Below are 18359 nucleotides of genomic sequence, written 5' to 3'. Positions count from 1 at the left end.
AAACGTTGAATTTTCGTAGTAACATAATCGACAAATTGCACCAGATCGGATTCAGGGGTATTTTTCTTGACTGGATCTCCAGTTACCTGTCCGATCGTACTATGTTCGTCGACCTCAATGGCAACTTTTCTAAAAGATATCACTCAGGGCTAGGTGTTCCCCAGGGGTCAGTTCTGGGACCTTTGTTTTTTCTCTTGTTCATTAATGACTTACCAGACTATCTCGTTGCAGCTATTCTAGTGATGTTTGCGGATGATGTTTCTCTGGCGGTAAGGGCGAAAAGTATTGAAGAATTGAAACATATATGTGAAGAACTTATTCAGCGATTTCTCGACTGGTGTCGTAAAAATTCGCTTATTATAAACTTGGCGAAAACTCAAATAATTAAGTTTCAAAACCGCGATTTCGGTGGGTCTACTCCACTTGCGGTGACAGTTGCGGGTAATTCTCTTGAGACTGTTGAATATGTCAAGTTTCTGGGACTGCACGTTGACAGGTTTTTGAGATGGAATTTTCAAATTGACCATTTATGCCGTAAGCTCAATAGCTCGTATTATGCTCTGCATCGTCTGAGGGGGTCTGTCTCCACAGAAACCCTATTGAATATATATTATTCTATTGTTTACAGTCACCTAAACTACAATACCATCCTATGGGGCGGATCGTCGGAATGCGATCGTGTGTTCATCACTCAAAAAAAGATCATTCGTCTTATATTCGGCTTGAAACCTAGAGATTCATGCAGACTGATATTCAAGAACTATCAAATACTTACACTACCCTGCATTTACATCCTAAATTGTCTTTTGTATGTGCGATCTAATATTAATTGTCTCACAAAATGCTCTGATTTCCATAGCTATGGAACTAGGAACCGAAATATGATTTGTGTGCCAAGGCACTCGACGGCCAAATACGAGTCATCCCCCATATATGCCGGTATTGCATTATATAATCATCTGCCGAATAGGTTTAAGTCCATGAATGAGATAATGTTCAAGAGGGAGATCAAAAAAATGTTATCTTCCAGGGGATACTATGATTTCAAGGAATTCTTTTCTGATGTATTAGAATAATAGTTTTGTATTGCTTACTTTTGTATTGACATTTCCTATATACCTCTGCGGTATCTGAAAGGATGAATAAATTATTATTATTATTATTAAATTATTATTATATTATTTAACGTTGAATAAACGTTAAGAGATAAAAGTTGATTCAACGTTTCTTACATCCCATTGATAAAACGTTGAGGACACGTTTCATATTGGTGGCTATGGTAACGAATTGAATGATAAACTTTGATTATAGGTGTGGTTGAATGAAAGAGTAACCTCCATTCAACGAGCGGTGAAAGTTTGAAAATGAGAAACCTTTTTGTGGAATCTGCGTTTCGTGGATATATACGCTGGTAAATATTTTTTTCATCTCGGACTGATTGAAAAGTGGAGTTATGAAATATTTGTCGTTCAATTTCACGAAATCGATACGCGAAATCTATTCCAGTCGAATAGCCGCTAATAAACGCTCGACATGTTTCTAAAGCCACTCACCGTGCAGTTCCATAATTTGCCAATTCGCATCCGCCCCTTTGATGTCGAAATCTTTTCACTTAAAATCGTCCGTATTACGTTTTCATCTCCATTATTGATGTGCAACCGTACAAAAACAGTAATTAGCATCTAAATAACTTGAAACAGTGTTTTTGACGCGGAGTGATAAACAAATTCGCCGCCGGAGGATAAAAATATTAAAAGCAGGGAGCCTCCTGAAATATACATCTCCGAGCATCATGAATAATCTTGTTGGTGTACCGGAATAATTTCCGAAATGCGGTAGGAAAAATATCGAGGGAGAAACGAAATGACTAATTAGTTATTTTGGGCTCTTTCTGTTTCCTTCCAGTTTTTCACTCGGCAATTTCGGCGAGTGGTCCAAAAAAAAAATTGGATGCGTGGGTCTTATTGCTAGGAAAATAACGAAGCTTTATTAGGATTTCCAATTTACATTATAATGAATATTTGCGAAAAAACTTGAGGTTGATTCCTTGTTCCTTGTGGGTGTCTTTCATATAATTTTTTTTCGAGCAGCATCTGCTTATATTCTGTCAGGAAACTGACATAAATTGAATCATCAATCAGAAATCACAGTCAAATCTTCATCCGAATCAAAAAATACTGCATTCTATAGTAACAAATGCAGAGTAAAACAAATAAGTCGAGCAAGCAGTCTATCCTAATTACGCCGACAAATATTTGACTATTTTTCATTTCCTCCCTTACCTTCGAATCCCAAATTAAATTTCAAATCAGATAATTCCGTAAGTATACCCGGTCAGCTAGTTTCGGATTGAACAAACAGCGAAGATGGAGCTCGGCCATCTCAGCCGGATAGTTATTTCGGGTTGAAACTGACTACGAAAGGGAATTTTTAACTCTGTCCATATATCCGAGCCGTGAAGATCCATTAGAGCGAGCGCTTTCCTGATGGTATTTCCTCTTTAAAATGTGCCGTTTCGATCTTTTCTGCAAGTCACGGTAATGAATTTGCCAATCGACCGATAAAGATATATTGTTAGGGGTGTTAGGGAAAAATGACTGCTATTACTGACAGATATTCGACGATTTATCTGGAAATCTTTGGCATTAGTGCCAAAGGGCGTGTATTGACAGCTGACGTAAAGAACCCCTAAGATGTTGCATGATAAATGGAACGTTGGAATGCAGACTTCGGAGATACAGGGTGTCCAAAAACACATGTTGTCGGTCGTCAGTCACCGATTAATTAGCGCCAGCCTATTTTCAATTCGAGGTGTCATTTTTACCTGATGAAAACTAACGATTTTTTCGAGAGTTTTTTCATTTTCAGTTATGCGGCAGTTGTCAGCGTTTCCTAGGTGGGTGATTTGATTCCTCGGTCGAGTGTGAACGGAATAATGCGATCGTGAAGAAAAAAAAAGCGTCATAATGAAGGTGCGAATGTCGTTACCAAATTGAGAGACCAACATCCGTAACCCCTCATTTGAACACCTAACATAATATCCTTTGTCCTTGTGCCAAGGAGAACTTAACGACTTTTTAATGACGGTGTTAACCCCCGGTTTTCTAATAAATTGGAAGAAACGATGAAGACGAAAAACCGCAGTAACATGGAATCGAATTAATTAACCATAAAGAGCGGTTTTTTCTCTCGTGTATAAACACGTATGTCGTTTGTCAGTTGGACGTCGGTTGAAGAGGTTTTCGTTCGGGATAATTGAGCAGGTCGAGGTGATTTGAGGATGGTTTCTCGCTGGTGGTCGGATTTGGAAGGGTATCCTTCAGACATATGGCGTGGGTCATTTGTGAAATAGCTGGAGAAAAGAGTTAAATATGTGAATACATTTTTGACTATTATTTTGTTGCAATAACTTCCAGAACTTACCTACTCTATAAAACTTCCTTTTTAGGGAGTCAAATCATAAAAAAAGAATAGGGCTCTGTAAAAATGACTTTTTCAAATAAAATTTGGGATAGGAATGTAAAGTGAAAAGTTGCAAAATGCTTTGTGCAGAAGGCCCGGAATCAAAAATCGATTTGTCCGAGCGTTTTTATATATTCCGGTTCTGCCCACCTACAGAGCCTCTTTTTATTTTTCAATGGCCCACTGTGTATAAAAGAACAATTTAACTACAACCACCTAAGTCGACTTGTCGGCGCCCAAATCCCATATTTCCGAATAACTCTGTTGAAATTGGACTTCCAGACGGGTGCTTCTTCTATTATCTAAATCAGTCTTGACCTACAACAGTTGAAATCAATTTGACCAGTCGGAAGGGCCTTCGTATCGGGCCGGTTCATTCGGGGGCAGCCTTCCATGAAATTTGGGTTTCGAAACTGAATCAATGAAGGAGGATAATTCTAATCTGGCTGTGAGGTCCGATCCCTTCACCTACTGAAAGGTTTCCGCTCAAATGGATGTTCAGACTTATGGGAATGCAAAGTGATAAAACGTCGGGGCTTATCTGAGCTGGTATCACGAAATTTCATTATTTCGGCTCTTTGCTCGAGAGCTCCGGAGAGCCGGGGCCGGAATCTGTGTCGTCGTCGTCGTAGGGGCCTATAATCTTTTTGAAATTTTCGGTCTGCTTTATGAGCGCCGATAGACGTCACTGGCGATGCCGATGCTACTTTCGTTCATTTTGAATCGTTATTTTCGAGGAAGATTACCCTTTCCCCTGAAACTTTCATTTTGAAATTTGTTGATTACGGAAATCCTAATATAGCCACCAATTTTTTTCCATATAACTTGGAAACATTCATATCTCTCGAGCAAGCATGCTAGGACAATCGTTTTCTTGTCGAATTCAGTACTAATTCTTAACTCAAAGCAGCGTGGTGTTTTGCATATGTATTATGAGGAATACAGTAATATCTGAGATATGCCTATCAACCTAAACTGAGTAGTGATAATCTCACTGCAATGATATCTCACAGGGGATCAAACTAGGTTCAACTTCAAGGGAGCAGATTCATCGTTTCAACTCGAGTGCAAACTGCTAATTAATAAATCGCTGTCGAGCCAATTTTCTTCTGTTTATTCACTTACGCTCTGAAAATTTCTGTAACGTGGGTCCGACATTGCATCCAGTTAATCTGAACCTGTGCATGATAAACTCAACAAAATATCAGTAGATACGTAATCGAATATCCTTCCATTACATTAATAAAGTAATAAAGATGAGACAAAAATGCATGAGGTGGTTCTTGTACCTTTCAAAGATGCAACCCTTCTGAGAGTGTCATTGGAATGCTTCTCACATTTTTGGTTTTCTTTCAAGTATGTTGATTAGTTTTGTTTTTAAGAGATACCACCCATTGAAATCACTCTAATTTCGCGCAGGATGCAGTATTGCAGGTGCAAATCTTATTCTGCGAAACATTGGGGTGGTTTTCAAAAAAAGGAATGGTCTGATGCTCTAAACCCAATCGTTTTCAAGAAAAACTGCATGATAGAGTATGCCAGGTGGATCTTTGACTTTTACATATATTTTAACAGAAGATTCCTGATAAAATATAAGTCAAAAATAAAAAATATCTTTGAAAATCGAAAAGTTGGACACTTTGACTGACTACAACTGTGTCAAGTCATAAATTTAGTTTTCTACCCTGAAATATAAGCTTCAGAGATACGAAGGTCTCACCAATTCTGATGCTTCTCAAAATATTGATGTTGGGTATGAAAAATATCAACGGTTTGGTACTGCGCCATCTCCTAGCTAAACAATTTCGTTAGAAAATAACATGCCAGTCTCAAATGCTGTTTCTGGCAAATGTGGAGTTAGATTCCATTCTTATAAGAGCACTTCCTTTGTCGAATTACACATAGGCGGGATTCATTACAGTTTCATCTCTTGAAATTATTATATCACAACTCGACTGAATACCTTCAGGCCTGAACTTCACACACACTACTTCGTTATCTGAGCCAAGCATTGCAGGAGACCCTTTTCCATCAACCCATAGAAATTCCTTCGTCGGGAGTAGACACAACAATGTATCGTATATATTGAGATGGAGGCACATTAAAGACAACACGGCCATTTTTATCCTTATTGAAATCTCTTGTCACATTGTCAGCTGAGTTAATAGGAGAGGCCTTAAGTAGTTAGAGCGAGTAAGCTTGTCACTTGAATGCCTCGAGTCACGAATTCGGTAGTATGTAAATCGTACGATGAATTGAGTCCTTGGGCGCCACAAAATCCGATTATATCAGCTACTGACGAATGCTCTGCGTCCATTCATTACTGCAGAATAAAATTCAATGTTAACTCTTAGTGCCAGCAGCATCAAATTCCACGAAATATTCAAGAACGTTTATGAAAATGGCTCTGAATGTTAAATGTCTCATACTGGCAGCTTCTTTTGATGGTTTCAGTGAGGTTTTAAATCAGTCCATAATATTCAGTTCATATCGCTTTGAATTTTAGTCTTACTATGTTGAAAATGTTAGATTATGTGTAGTTTTCCGGTTCAATTGAAAGAAAATTGCAGCTGAAATGCACAGAACGTTTGTGGAAGTTCAAAAATGAAAAAAAGATATGTAGTGCAGGAATTGCCTCGAAGACATACAATTGGAGGCATTACTCGGAGAATGTCTGCAAGATGCGCTCATAGAATCATTTGGGCTGACACGTCAAGCAACTGAAATCTATGAAAATTGTTTCTGACCGTGAAAAAACAAGCTTATTTTACAACCAAAATTTTGGTGGATAACAGCCGGCGTAACAATAATGCCGTTGTTACATTTTCGATCGCGTTTTCGGGTACAAAACTTGAGCGTTGCTACGCCACGTCAGGGTGATCATTTGAGCATGAATAGCCTTTTATTCAAGGCAGATAATAGGTGGTTTTTCGAATGGGACGGAGTATCATTATAGTAGCCGAAATAATTTCACGGTTCTCATTCAATTAAAATGAATTGGATGAATGCGATCATTGTGATTTAAAATGAATGATTTACGCAATGCATTTAACGCTTATATTAATTCGGACAATTGCTCAATTTGATCCGTGGTATTAAGTTTTCGATGAGGGGGATAATTGAAAATTCTCCTATATAATTTTCGATAGCGCTGTTTCCATGTTTCCCGATATTAACGAGAGAAAATTTGTTACAGAATGATACCATGCGAGTTGTTTGGGCCTACGACAAGTACGAACCTGTAGGCGGCGGCGTTGGTCCAAAATCGCTGCCACAACACGACACTGCTTCCAGGGGCAGCCAGTCCTTGTATTTGGTACAGAGGGCGGATCAGAACGCCCCCAGTCCGGAGGAAACTGCCAGGGTTTGGGAGCTGAGGAACCCTTCTGTCGAACCGCCAGCTTTGGGAGAAACCTTGTACTGGTGCAAAGTATTCAGGATACCCTCGCTGAACAGGAAGCATCACCTCATTCGAGTAAGTACCAAGATCATTATTCGCGATTTAAAAATTAATTGGGGATTAAGCATAGTTCATGATTCGTTAAGATTAATTTACAATTATGACGTAACTGGAAATTTGATGTCCGCCTCATGGTTTGTCGATACCTTCGCTTGTTTGAGGATTTCCATGGGATTTGGGTACGACAGGCTGATTTAGTATTCTTTGCCTCTTTTCTAAGCAGATATATTTTTGTCTTCATTAAGTTTATGACCTAAGAAAGTTTGCAATTATGAAAATTTTTTATTTCATAATGACATTGAGGGGTAATTGAACTTTGTTCAGATTCATCACAATCAACGACTTCTTCGTCAACTTGGGAGTGCAAAGTTGATTGGAATATTTTTTATATAGAGTCATTCGGGGCAACTGTGCGCACTTTTGCATTCCAAGCCATACCATGTTTCAAATGTTGAAGCTAGGAAAATTAAAACATATTCATAAGATAGAGAATTTTCTAATCTATAAGAAAACATCAAAAAGCAAACAAACAAAAACGTTTTCTTTCCGCAAAAAAGAATTTAATAGAGAAAGTCGGAGTGCGTTCTCATGCACCGTATTGCGGGTAAGTGTGCGCATCCTCACGAGGTAAATGAACGCAGTGCTTAGTGAACCACACAATCAAAACAAATTACAAAATAATGTCATCAAAATGTTACAATATCAGAGAAATGCTGTTTATTGTCAATACAGAAGCGCCTTTTTACAAGCAGTGCATTATTGTTCGTGCCACAATTCTTGGTGAACACAACACTTGATACATTCCCCTGTTGGTGCCTCTTCTAATTTTTCTGAACAAATAGGACAATATTGATCGAGTCTTAACCAAGAAAATCAACAATGTCATAATTTATTCCTCACTGAACTAATGCCCATACAATGAATCTATGCGCACACTTACCCGCGCACACATTCCCCAGTAAGCCAAAATTTGAATTGACGTTCTTATAGAGTTGGGCAGCTAAGAGAACCTAGAATTTTTTATTATATATTTAGATTAATATGCCCATGATCGAATAAAATATTGTTTAACACTGAGGGACTCTGAACTTGGACCTGGCAGAATGTACAGAGATGCTAAAAATTAACAAGAAAACTAGTGAATTTGATTGATTGCAAATAAAAAGTTAAAGAAACGTGGCACGGCGCACTCCTATGAAAAACTAATAAGGCGATTCTGCGCCCTTGCTCCACCCAAATGAACCCCTCTTTCATACATTGCATATTAGAGATATAGGCACTGCGCACACTTACCCACTGCGCTCAGTTACCCCAAATGACTCTAGACTTTTGAAAACTTGCATTTCTTTATAGTCAATTATTTTTGTCTCAGTAACAGCCCTTCTATTCATAAAACGATGAATTATATTCGTTCCAAAAAGTCCTGCCCGGTTGAAAGCTCAAATTCGATATTAACGTAATGGTGAGGCATTAAAGCTTTTTCATATGTATACAGATACGTTTCTACTCCAGTCCAGACGAACATGCGTGATTCTCACCATCATAATTGTGGAACAAAAAACGTCGGAGTCATTGCCGGTAATCGTTACCCACTTAAAACCCAACTCCGATAAAAAGATACGCCCCTGTTAATAGCGTCGTTCTGAAAAATTCCTCACTGTTGGCTGCTCGTTTAACTCGAATTGAATTCGAATACGTACTTACGCATATAGGTGGCTGGCAATCTAGCTACCGTGGAAACCCCGACCATATATTTCTCAGTTCCTACGTGTCGAATTTAGCACGTGAAATCTGCACTTTTCCGTGTATACGGGGAACAAGACGCGTTCACGTCATAAATTCGGCGATTGCCGATATTTCCATGCGAGAAATGGGGGAAGTGTTTCGGGGGGATTGACAACCATAAAGTAGAAAATGATGTTCGGAAATGTTCGGAGGACTAGGCGGATTGATTCATAGACGAGAATTGACACTTACTATATGCCATCACTGATGAAATCTCCATACTTAAAAGTATCATTCAATCTCGCGAAAGAGATTGAATATTTTTCAGTTTGCTGGTTTACAACAAGAGTGGTAGAATTATAGATGCGCGATGTGGGGAAAGCGATACTGGAAAGACTCTGGCACTTTTCGAACATGTCGAAATTGCTCTCGAAAAAAAAAAACTCTTGAAGTTTGAGGTTATTGGTCGAGATTGCGAAAAAAATGTCTCCTCCCCATGTTGAGAGATTTTTCGTCATTTAATACACACCATTCAGAAATAATGATGGCCAAGAGGCATTTTTCATCTTATCCTTTTCAATGTACCTACTAGGATATATTGAAAAATTCTTAACCTTGTAGTAGATTTTTAGACACGAAACTTCTTAGGTCTTGGAGAACCAGAGTGTAGCAATTCCATCGATTGTAACTTTGTTTCTGGATCGTAGAAATGTACCCAAGTCTCATCCATTGTAACAATTCGGACTAAGAAGTCTACATCGTTTTCAAATCGAACACAGATCGAACGCGATGCTTCTACCCTTGCACGCTTTCGGTCAACATTCAAACATTTGGGGATCCATTTTGCAGCAATTTTTCTCATGCCCAAATTGGCGTGTACTATATGATGATCGCGTTCGAATGAAATATTCAGTGCTTCAGATATCCGTTTTAGCCCAATTCGACGGTCTGATAAAATTATATCATGAACTGCATCGATATTTTCGGGGACTGACAAAGAAACTGGCCTTCCCGATCGGTCATCATCTTCAATGAAAAATTTACCTCTTTTGAAACTTGCAGTCCGATTTCTCACTGTCGTATACGAAGGACATTGATCACCAAGGGTATTAAGCATATCTTCGTAAATCTGCTTATCTCTCAACCCTTTCAAATACAGGTACTTGATGATGGCTTCATACTCCAAGTTTTCGATTTTCACAATTTCGGTAGACATCTTCTTTCTCTTAATTTATTGCGCAACTCTGGTTTACTTTTTTGACCTCAAACTTCACACTGACACTTTTAATGAGTTATTGTTCGTTGCTATGGTAACACAATATTTTTTTTATGCATGGAACTGGTCTAGGCTAACTAGATATCAATACATCCTCGTATGACTTTTATAGATCCTTTTCCCACCTTGTTCCTTTATTGCAACGAGGTTAGTCCAGGGTATCTGTGCCTCGAAAAAATGGGAGGGTTGCGACGTTCAACACTGGCGTCGTTTTTTCCCCATCCCACCCCAATTCTTCGAAGATACGACATGCAAATTCGTTAGCTCAGAATCCGCCTCACGGATTTGCTGACGATATGCGTTCGCCTACGACGTATACAGGTCCCGGTGCCGACGTTAACGTTACAAATTCATAAGACGAAACGCTTCCGTCATTTAAATTCAGAATTATTTCAAATTGTTTTTCTTTGATGTGCCGCCGGTCGCCCGTTCGGTTTTATGGCGAAGGGATGAAAGTTTCATCAGACGGGAATTGTATCGGAATTTGGCAGACGCCCCGCCACTAATTCCGGAATACGTGATTCCGGGAGCTTTCTCTGGACGAGAAACCATTACCCTGGCCGATATTGCGGAATTTCGGAACGCGTACTTGGTTCCGATGAGTTCTCACGGTTTTAGGTGGAATCCGGGACGCTGTTCGGGGGTGGAATTGACCGAATTGATCGTAGGTCTGATTTCCGTTCGAAAAATTAGGATAATGACGAAAACAATGCCAACAATTGAATATATCCCGCTCGTATGTGCAGAATAAATAGCCTCCATTCATGTTAAAAATTACCTGGGAAAGGCTAGTCCTATATCACTTTATCCCCCATCAAATATTCGGTTTGGAAGTGAATCTTCGAATCATGTCTCCATTGTGTCCTGCTCGATCTAAACACCCTGTACTGTTACTTTGTAACATCCTCAAAGCCGTTTTAATTATGAGGCCATTTTTCATTTCTCTTGTTTCATCAACTATTACTCGTTATTCTTGAGCCTAGCCTATGGAATAAGTATTTTTGGAGAATAAAATGTCAACAAGCTGATTGTAAGTCCATCCAGACTTTTCCATTTTTCTCCAAGTCGTATTGTAAGGCGTCCATTCTTCAAAATGACCAACCGTCATTCAGACAACCCCATATATTCTTCCCTCTGGCATCCTTCGATCCGAAAAAGATACATACGATCCCTCCCCTAACATTAAACAAGAAGAGCATAGTGTCGTCGTGGAAACACAGCAAAAGGACTACTACAGGTCAAACATGCTCACTCGTTACACAAATCTGAATACACAATAAATAATTCCGGATCCGTATTAGGAGGGAGCCATATTTGCCGTCACTAGTGCAGCATATTGAGAAAAGTAGCTGTAGGCAAATACTCGTTCGCTGCCAAAGTCAAAGTCAAACATCATTAGGTAAACAGACGGGGCTGTGTGCCCCTACGATCATTAAACAGCGCCCTAATAATATCGAAATATTAGACTTGAAACCCTAATTACGGCATGTGCTACACAAATATTTATGTAAACGACTAAACTCGTCCCAATCGATATCATTTCATAATGCTCTGATGAATCCGGGACAATTTATGTCCGGACGAAATTCGGGGTATAACTTTGAAGTTTTCGATGTAGTCGGGCGTTCAGAATTGTCAGTTCGGGGGTCTTCATCAACGGATGAAACCAGTATGCGAAGATCTTCATAGAGCCAATCCAGGATAATTAAGTAGTTCTCCATTGAAGACCAGTTGAGAACTGGAGAACTGGAATTTCTCGAAATATTTGATCTGCCACTTCAACTCGAGCTTCAAATGACGTAATAGAATCTTTTCGCGTTCATTGGAAAATATAGAGTGCGAATCGACCTGAAAATAATGTTTTTCATTTACTGGCTTTATTCAGTTGAAAACTTCGCTGTTCTATAGGTATTAATTTATTAAATCTTTCATGTCATGATTAATGAATATTGTATCGTGATAGGTAGAGTCATTCGGGGTAACTGAGCGCAGTGGGTAAGTGTGCGCAGTGCGTATATCTCGACTATGCAATGTATGAAAGAGGGGTTCTTTTGGGTGAAGCAAGGACGCAGAATCGCCATATTAGTTTTTCATAGGAGTGCGCCGTGCCACATTTCTTTAACTTTCTATTTGCAATCAATCAAATTCACCAGTTTTCTTGTTAATTTTTAGCATCTCTGCACATTTTGCCAGGTCCAAGTTCCGACTCCCTCAGTGTTAAACAATATTTTATTCGACCATGGGCTTATTAATCTAAATATATAATGAAAAATTTTATGTTCTCTCAGCTGCTCAACTCTATAAGAACGTCAATTCAAAGTTTGGCTTACTGGGGAAAGTGTGCGCGGGTAAGTGTGCGCATAGATTCATTATATGGACATTAGTTCAGTGAGGAATAAATTATGACATTGTTGATTTTCTTGGTTAAGACTCGATCAATATTGTCCTAATTGTTGAGAAAAATATGAAGAGCCACCAACAGCGGAATGTATCAAGTGTTGTGTTCACCAAGAATTGTGGCACGAACAATAATGCACTGCTTGTAAAAAGGCGCTTCTGTATTGACAATAAACAGCATTTCTCTAATATTGTAACATTTTGATGACACTATTTTGTAATTTGTTTTGATTGTGTGGTTCACTAAGCAATGCGTTCACTTACCCCGTGAGGGTGCGCACACTTACCCGCAATACGGGGCATGTGAACGCACTCCGACTTTCTCTATTAAATTCTTTTTTGCGTAAAGAAAACGTTTTTGTTTGTTTGCTTTTTGATGTTTTTTTATAGATTAGAAAATTCTCTATCTTATGAATATGTTTTAATTTTCCTAGCTTCAACATTTGAAACAGGGTATGGCTTGAAAGGCAAAAGTGCGCACAGTTGCCCCGAATGACTCTATACATAACGGAGTACCTATTTCATACAACGTCATCTGGAAATATTAAATGGATATTCGAATTGCGCTTGGATATCCGATATCGAAATTTTCAGACCTGTCCAACGTTTTGATACCCGATCGCATTATCAACGCTACACGTTCGAGTGTATCAATGGAGAAACGGACATTTCTGTAGTCCGTGGAGCTCATTATAACTTGTTTTGTAATTCGATATGATGTTGAAACGTTAACATGACCCTTTACAAGTTCGCAAAGCGTTATGCGAGTTTGATACCCATTATTTCATCGGATCGGAAATATCGAAAATTGTTGAATGGGTTTCGGTGTCGAAATCCACAATAATATCGAATGGAATCGCTGAAAAACCGATGATTAATAAGGGAAATTGAAATTGGAACACCCTGTGATAATTGAAATGTTTTAATACCTATTTCGTATGGTAAGATGACTCGAGATCAATATCTCAATAGATTCGCACTGCTAGAGCTACTGTGCAGAATGAAAAGAACAATACTTTCCAGATGAGAATCACAGTATCCAGAATCCTAATTTTCTCCTTTGTTTCAGTACGAACCACTCCAAGGCCTGACAGGATCCAAAGGATTGCAACACGTGGTCCTCTACGAATGCCAAGACACCCCTCAGGTAGCCAAGCTGGCCGACGGCCCGGGACGCCTCTGTTACGAACCTAACGCTCCCTCCCTCTCCTGCAAAACGGTGGTGGCTAGCTGGGCCAGAGGTTCCGAAGGCTTCAGCTTCCCCCCGGAGGCCGGCTACCCTCTGGACCCCTCGTCGTCGAGGTTCTACCTGATGGAGACCCACTTCATCACCCCCACCGACGGTTCCAACGCCGCCTTGGACGGTTCGGGTTTGCGTCTTTACTACACCCCGGAGCTGAGGAGGCACGACGCCGGTGTCCTTTCGATCGGCATGGATCCGAACTGGAGGCACATCATACCTCCCGGTCAGAACAGGGTCGTGTCTTCGGGGCACTGCGTCTCCCAGTGCACCCGACAGGCTTTTCCGCACAGCGGCATCAACATGTTCGCGGTCGTGATGAAAACGCACAGGATCGGCAAGCAGGTGGCCCTGAAGCATATCAGGAACGGCGTCGAGCAGCCGCCGATCGCGTCGGACGACAACGTAGACGCCGACTATCAGGAGTATCGGAAGTTGGGCGCGCCCGCCAAGATCTTGCCGGGCGACCATCTGATCGCCGAGTGTACTTACAACAGTTCGGGAAGAAGTGCTATCACGCTTGGTGGACTGACTAGTCGCGAGGAGACTTGCCTAGTGATGGGACTGTATTATCCGAAGCAGAAGACCCTGGCCGCGTGCCACAGTTTGCCCAGTCTGCCGACGGTGTTGCATTCGTTGGGTATCCAGGAGCTCAGCCCGTAAGTATAAAATGAGGTTTCTTATCTTCTCTTGCGTTCATTGAAATCCGCTGCTGTTGGTCCAGAACCCGACCTTAGTTATGAGAGGGCTAAACAGAACATTTTCTTCTGAATGGAGCTCAGGAAGTGGTCTCAGACTATCACTAGACCGTCCTTTGAGCCTGAGATCAGAAAATTCATGAGAAAACAGTTCTGGTGACTAATGCATTGACTAGCCACCTGTTCAATAAACGTTTGAACAGGACCACTGATGAAACATTCTGTTCACCTGCAAGAAAAGTTAGGAACAACATTCATTCATTCATTCATTCATTGCTGTATCCCGTTACCGGGAATAAATCTACAAAAAGAAGAGAAAAAAAAATTGCGAGCAAACTTGTAGTTTCTTAGGGCTAGTTACGACTGTGTGCCCTTTTGTGACTGAAGAGACCCAACCGTGACCTGCAGATCCTTCCACAGTCAGGGCATGGATAGTCACCAACCAGATCTGGCCGCCGCTGTATCCTTCTCGATTCTCCATTATAACTGTGTACCAAAGACCTCCACTGTGACCTGTCTGACTCTAGTTGTTCCCAGTTATGATTGGCATTAACTAATTTTAGGGATTGATGTAGTGTATCCTTAAACCGCTTACACTGGCCTCCTGGTTTCCGGGCTCCCTCAGTGAATTCGTCATATAGAGCTATTTTGGGGAGTCTTGTGTCTTGCATCCTCAGAATGTGGCCGCTCCATCTGAGTCGGGCTCTCGTTACTTGAGTCTCAATTGTTGTACAGCTCGCCCGTTGCAAGACTTCTGCATTCGAAACTTTGTGGAACCATCTGATGTGCATTATCTGTCTTAGATGACGTTGCTGTAGGAACAACAAACCTAAGAAGCACAACCCCATTTTTTTGGGAACTTTTCGTTGGTCAACTATCGATTTGCGTAACTGTAGATCTAAATTCGATCGTATTCTAAAATGGAATAAGTTAAACTGATACTGACCATAACAGGTCAGGCTGCTAGGCAACGCAAAAACCCTTTGGACGAGAAACTTGTACACCTCTGGTGAAGGATCAATTTGGGACGAAGTGCGGTATAACTGGTTAAAACTCACTTCAGTCAAGTATTACTAGTATTGAAACTCTTATTGAAAAAATGTTTCAAAGGGCTTACAACTTAGGTCTTCCTGCCACTACAGTCGATCACTCGATCCTTCTCGAAAATCTTTAGACAAATACATATTAGAAAATATCTCCGATCTACAGGTATACAGCTTGTTTGAAGTGGCGATTTGAGATCGAAACTAACAATAACATATAAAATTGAAGACATAAATAGTATTTGTGTTCTGTGGTGAAGAGAAAATATACTACAAACTTGAATTACTTCATTGTTAACCAGAATAACTACCATCGATCCATTAGAACGTGAACTTTTCAATCGATCTAAATTTTTATAATGACATTTAATCAACCCAACGTACATACATGACTAATCACGAGTTGATGCCATCAACCTCATGTTTAACGACCTAGTAAGTTCCATATTAATCATCATGCTCTTTATTGTGCCGTAAATTCGAAAGCGGACTCAATTAAAACCTATAAACATCACGTTGATCACGATCTTCGTAATTATCCCGTATTATTGTTTTCATATAGGGAAATTAAGCAACGTTTCTTTTTCCTTCCAGCGGGTCTAACCCGGTGAGAATTGCCGCACCGCCAGAACTGGCCGGCATGACCCTGGAGTCCAGATTGGTGTCCTACGACTGGGACAACCAGTTCCAAGCCTTCCAGGACGCCACTGTCAGGGGTTCCTTCATTCCCCTCTGTCGAACAGCGCAGTCGACTCTGTTACCGGTAAGTTTCAAATTACTCGCAGTATTTTTTGTATAGAATTCATGTTTTTTAATCAATAGTTCAAAATCGCCAATTGATTAGGGCCCTGATGTTGAAGCTAAAGCTACCTTCGAAACAAAAAAAGTCTCATCAGGTGTCCAGGGACTATTATACTTCTCATTCTTTTGATTTTTAAGAGCTCCAGTTGCTCTATCGATTTTACGACGGTTATCTCTTTTGTTTCAGGGTACAGACAAAGACGCCCGGTATCCCTACATATCGAAACCTTACCAGCGTCCGCAGAACGACAATTGTAACTACAGGAGGTACAGCACGGAGGGCGGCTGGCCTGGAGGTACCCCACTAGTTGAATTGGACGACAATCACATAGGTGGCGCCGCTCGCAGCAAATTACCCAGGAGTAACAGTCCTTCCGCCGAAGAATCGCTCAGCCTGAGCCGGTTCAACAGCGCGAACACGAACATTTTCAGTTTGGCGTTACTCGTTATTCCCACATTGTTGATATGGTTCAACCGTTGAGAACTTGACGGTTGATTTTGATCGTTTTTCCTAACCGACTGATATTGAATAGTGACTGATGTGATTTTAAATAACGATTCGCTGCTGAAGCCCCCCCCAACCTTGAGTCAACTTAACTACTAGTCCGTTCGGCCAGAAATTCGAATTTTGTACGAGAGTGATATCGTTCGCGAATGTGACTGTGAAACCCCGTGTAAACGAGATGGTGTAGCCGAAAAAAAAAAACAGAAAACGTTTTTATATTGAACATGGAGCTTTGGAGAACGCGGAAGTGTGCATTTGAAAACTTTCTCAGTGCGAATGGATGATCGAAATCTACGATTGTTTAAAAAACAAAAAATGTATTCTTACGACTATTTCAGAAGGCTTTTTCATCTTGGCGCTTGATTCCAATGGGAAACAGTTAGGGTTTTCGTATTTCGAAGCAGCCAACAGAGATGGAATGTGTTTTTTTGGATCGAGTATTGGATGAGTCAATTGAAAATATCAATAGGAACACTGGGATCAAGCGGCGTAGAGAAAAGTCATCTTCAATTCAATTGGTCCAGCACTAAGCTGATTGTTCGTTAATCTCACTGAAGAATCATTTCAATAAGTGGAAACTCGCAAACATAGAGAAGGCAACAAGCCCGAGCAATTATTTAATATTCGATCAACTCAACAGCAATCGAATAGTTATTAATTTCCGTGTACAGAACGAGCACAAGCTTGATTACTTTACGCATAATTGCAGTCGATTGAATTTAATTTATATTTATTGAATTTTCAGGGCATTTATTCCGAAAATGCGAAATGGAATAACCAACGATTCTGTTGATACGGAATTGAATGATTGTTCTCCGAACTCATCTATACATGCCATAGATTGATGTTTCGGAATAACGAACGAATTAGTTTCCACCTATTCTGATGATCGTTCGAAGTTGTGGGGAAATTTTTTTTTGCGGAATTCCCCCTGCTTGATTGTTTTTTTTTCATTCGATTCCCACGCTTTCCGATGCACAATTCCGTTTTTAGTGGATTCGATAAGAAACTGAGCGGCAAGTCCGCTGAATGTGACTGACGAAAGCCGCTAGTGGTCTGTGATGTAAGTAACTTTAGAATTATTATATATAACTCAAATCTATTTTAGTTGATTATTCCGATATTTATTTGAAAAATTGTTTTTTCAAATTTCTCCTGGTAGGGATGATGAAAAAGTTGTTTATGCGAAGTTTTGTTCCCTCCTTCTGTATATTTGTAGTATTGACTGGTGCTATATATAGTTTATACCTTCTTGTATATCTCCTGTAATTTATTATTTAACCTTTTTAACTGATTGTTAGAAAAATCTTGTACAGTGTAGATAACCTGTGTAAAAATTTTATAAATAAATCTCGATGATTAAATATCTAGCAATAACTGAATATCTGTTTTTTTCTTCTTCCTCATTCGAACGAAATTTTTGTTCTGGCCTTGACGAAATAAGCGAGAAAGCAAACTTTAAAATACATGAAAAATGGAAATGCAAACACTAACATGCAAGTCTACTTTAGAGCGACAACATGAGTGGATAAATGAACAGAAGAAATATTCTAATGGAGTCTACATACATCATAACAAATGCCTTCTCAAACGCACACTGAGCCACAACCAAAAAGCATCTTTGTCCTCATGAAATGTTCATTATACCGCTGACCCCGTTCTCGCCACACTACCATTTGCCCATCAGGCTCATAAGAATTCTGGACTCATCCGTGAACAGGCTGGAACTCCATCTGTTCTTGTTCCAGTTCT

General features: G+C 40.0%; 1 protein-coding gene across 1 annotated transcript in view; it reads left to right on the top strand.

Moving 5' to 3' along the window:
- Window positions 1-17989, top strand: part of LOC123311611 (MOXD1 homolog 2) — an 81823-nt gene extending 63834 nt beyond the window's left edge. Inside the window, exons 4-7 of the mRNA XM_044895664.1 lie at window positions 6659-6937; window positions 13390-14219; window positions 15896-16064; window positions 16290-17989. Coding sequence (XP_044751599.1) covers window positions 6659-6937; window positions 13390-14219; window positions 15896-16064; window positions 16290-16583 — 1572 coding nt within the window. The 3' untranslated portion in view covers window positions 16584-17989. The remainder of the gene's footprint in view (window positions 1-6658; window positions 6938-13389; window positions 14220-15895; window positions 16065-16289) is intronic.
- Window positions 17990-18359: the final 370 nt, after the last annotated feature.

The sequence above is a fragment of the Coccinella septempunctata genome, chromosome 4 (assembly GCF_907165205.1).
Source record: "Coccinella septempunctata chromosome 4, icCocSept1.1, whole genome shotgun sequence".
Lineage (NCBI taxonomy): Eukaryota > Metazoa > Arthropoda > Insecta > Coleoptera > Coccinellidae > Coccinella > Coccinella septempunctata.
The sequence above is the reverse complement of the archived record's forward strand: the minus strand, read 5'-3'. Positions and strand labels throughout refer to the sequence as shown.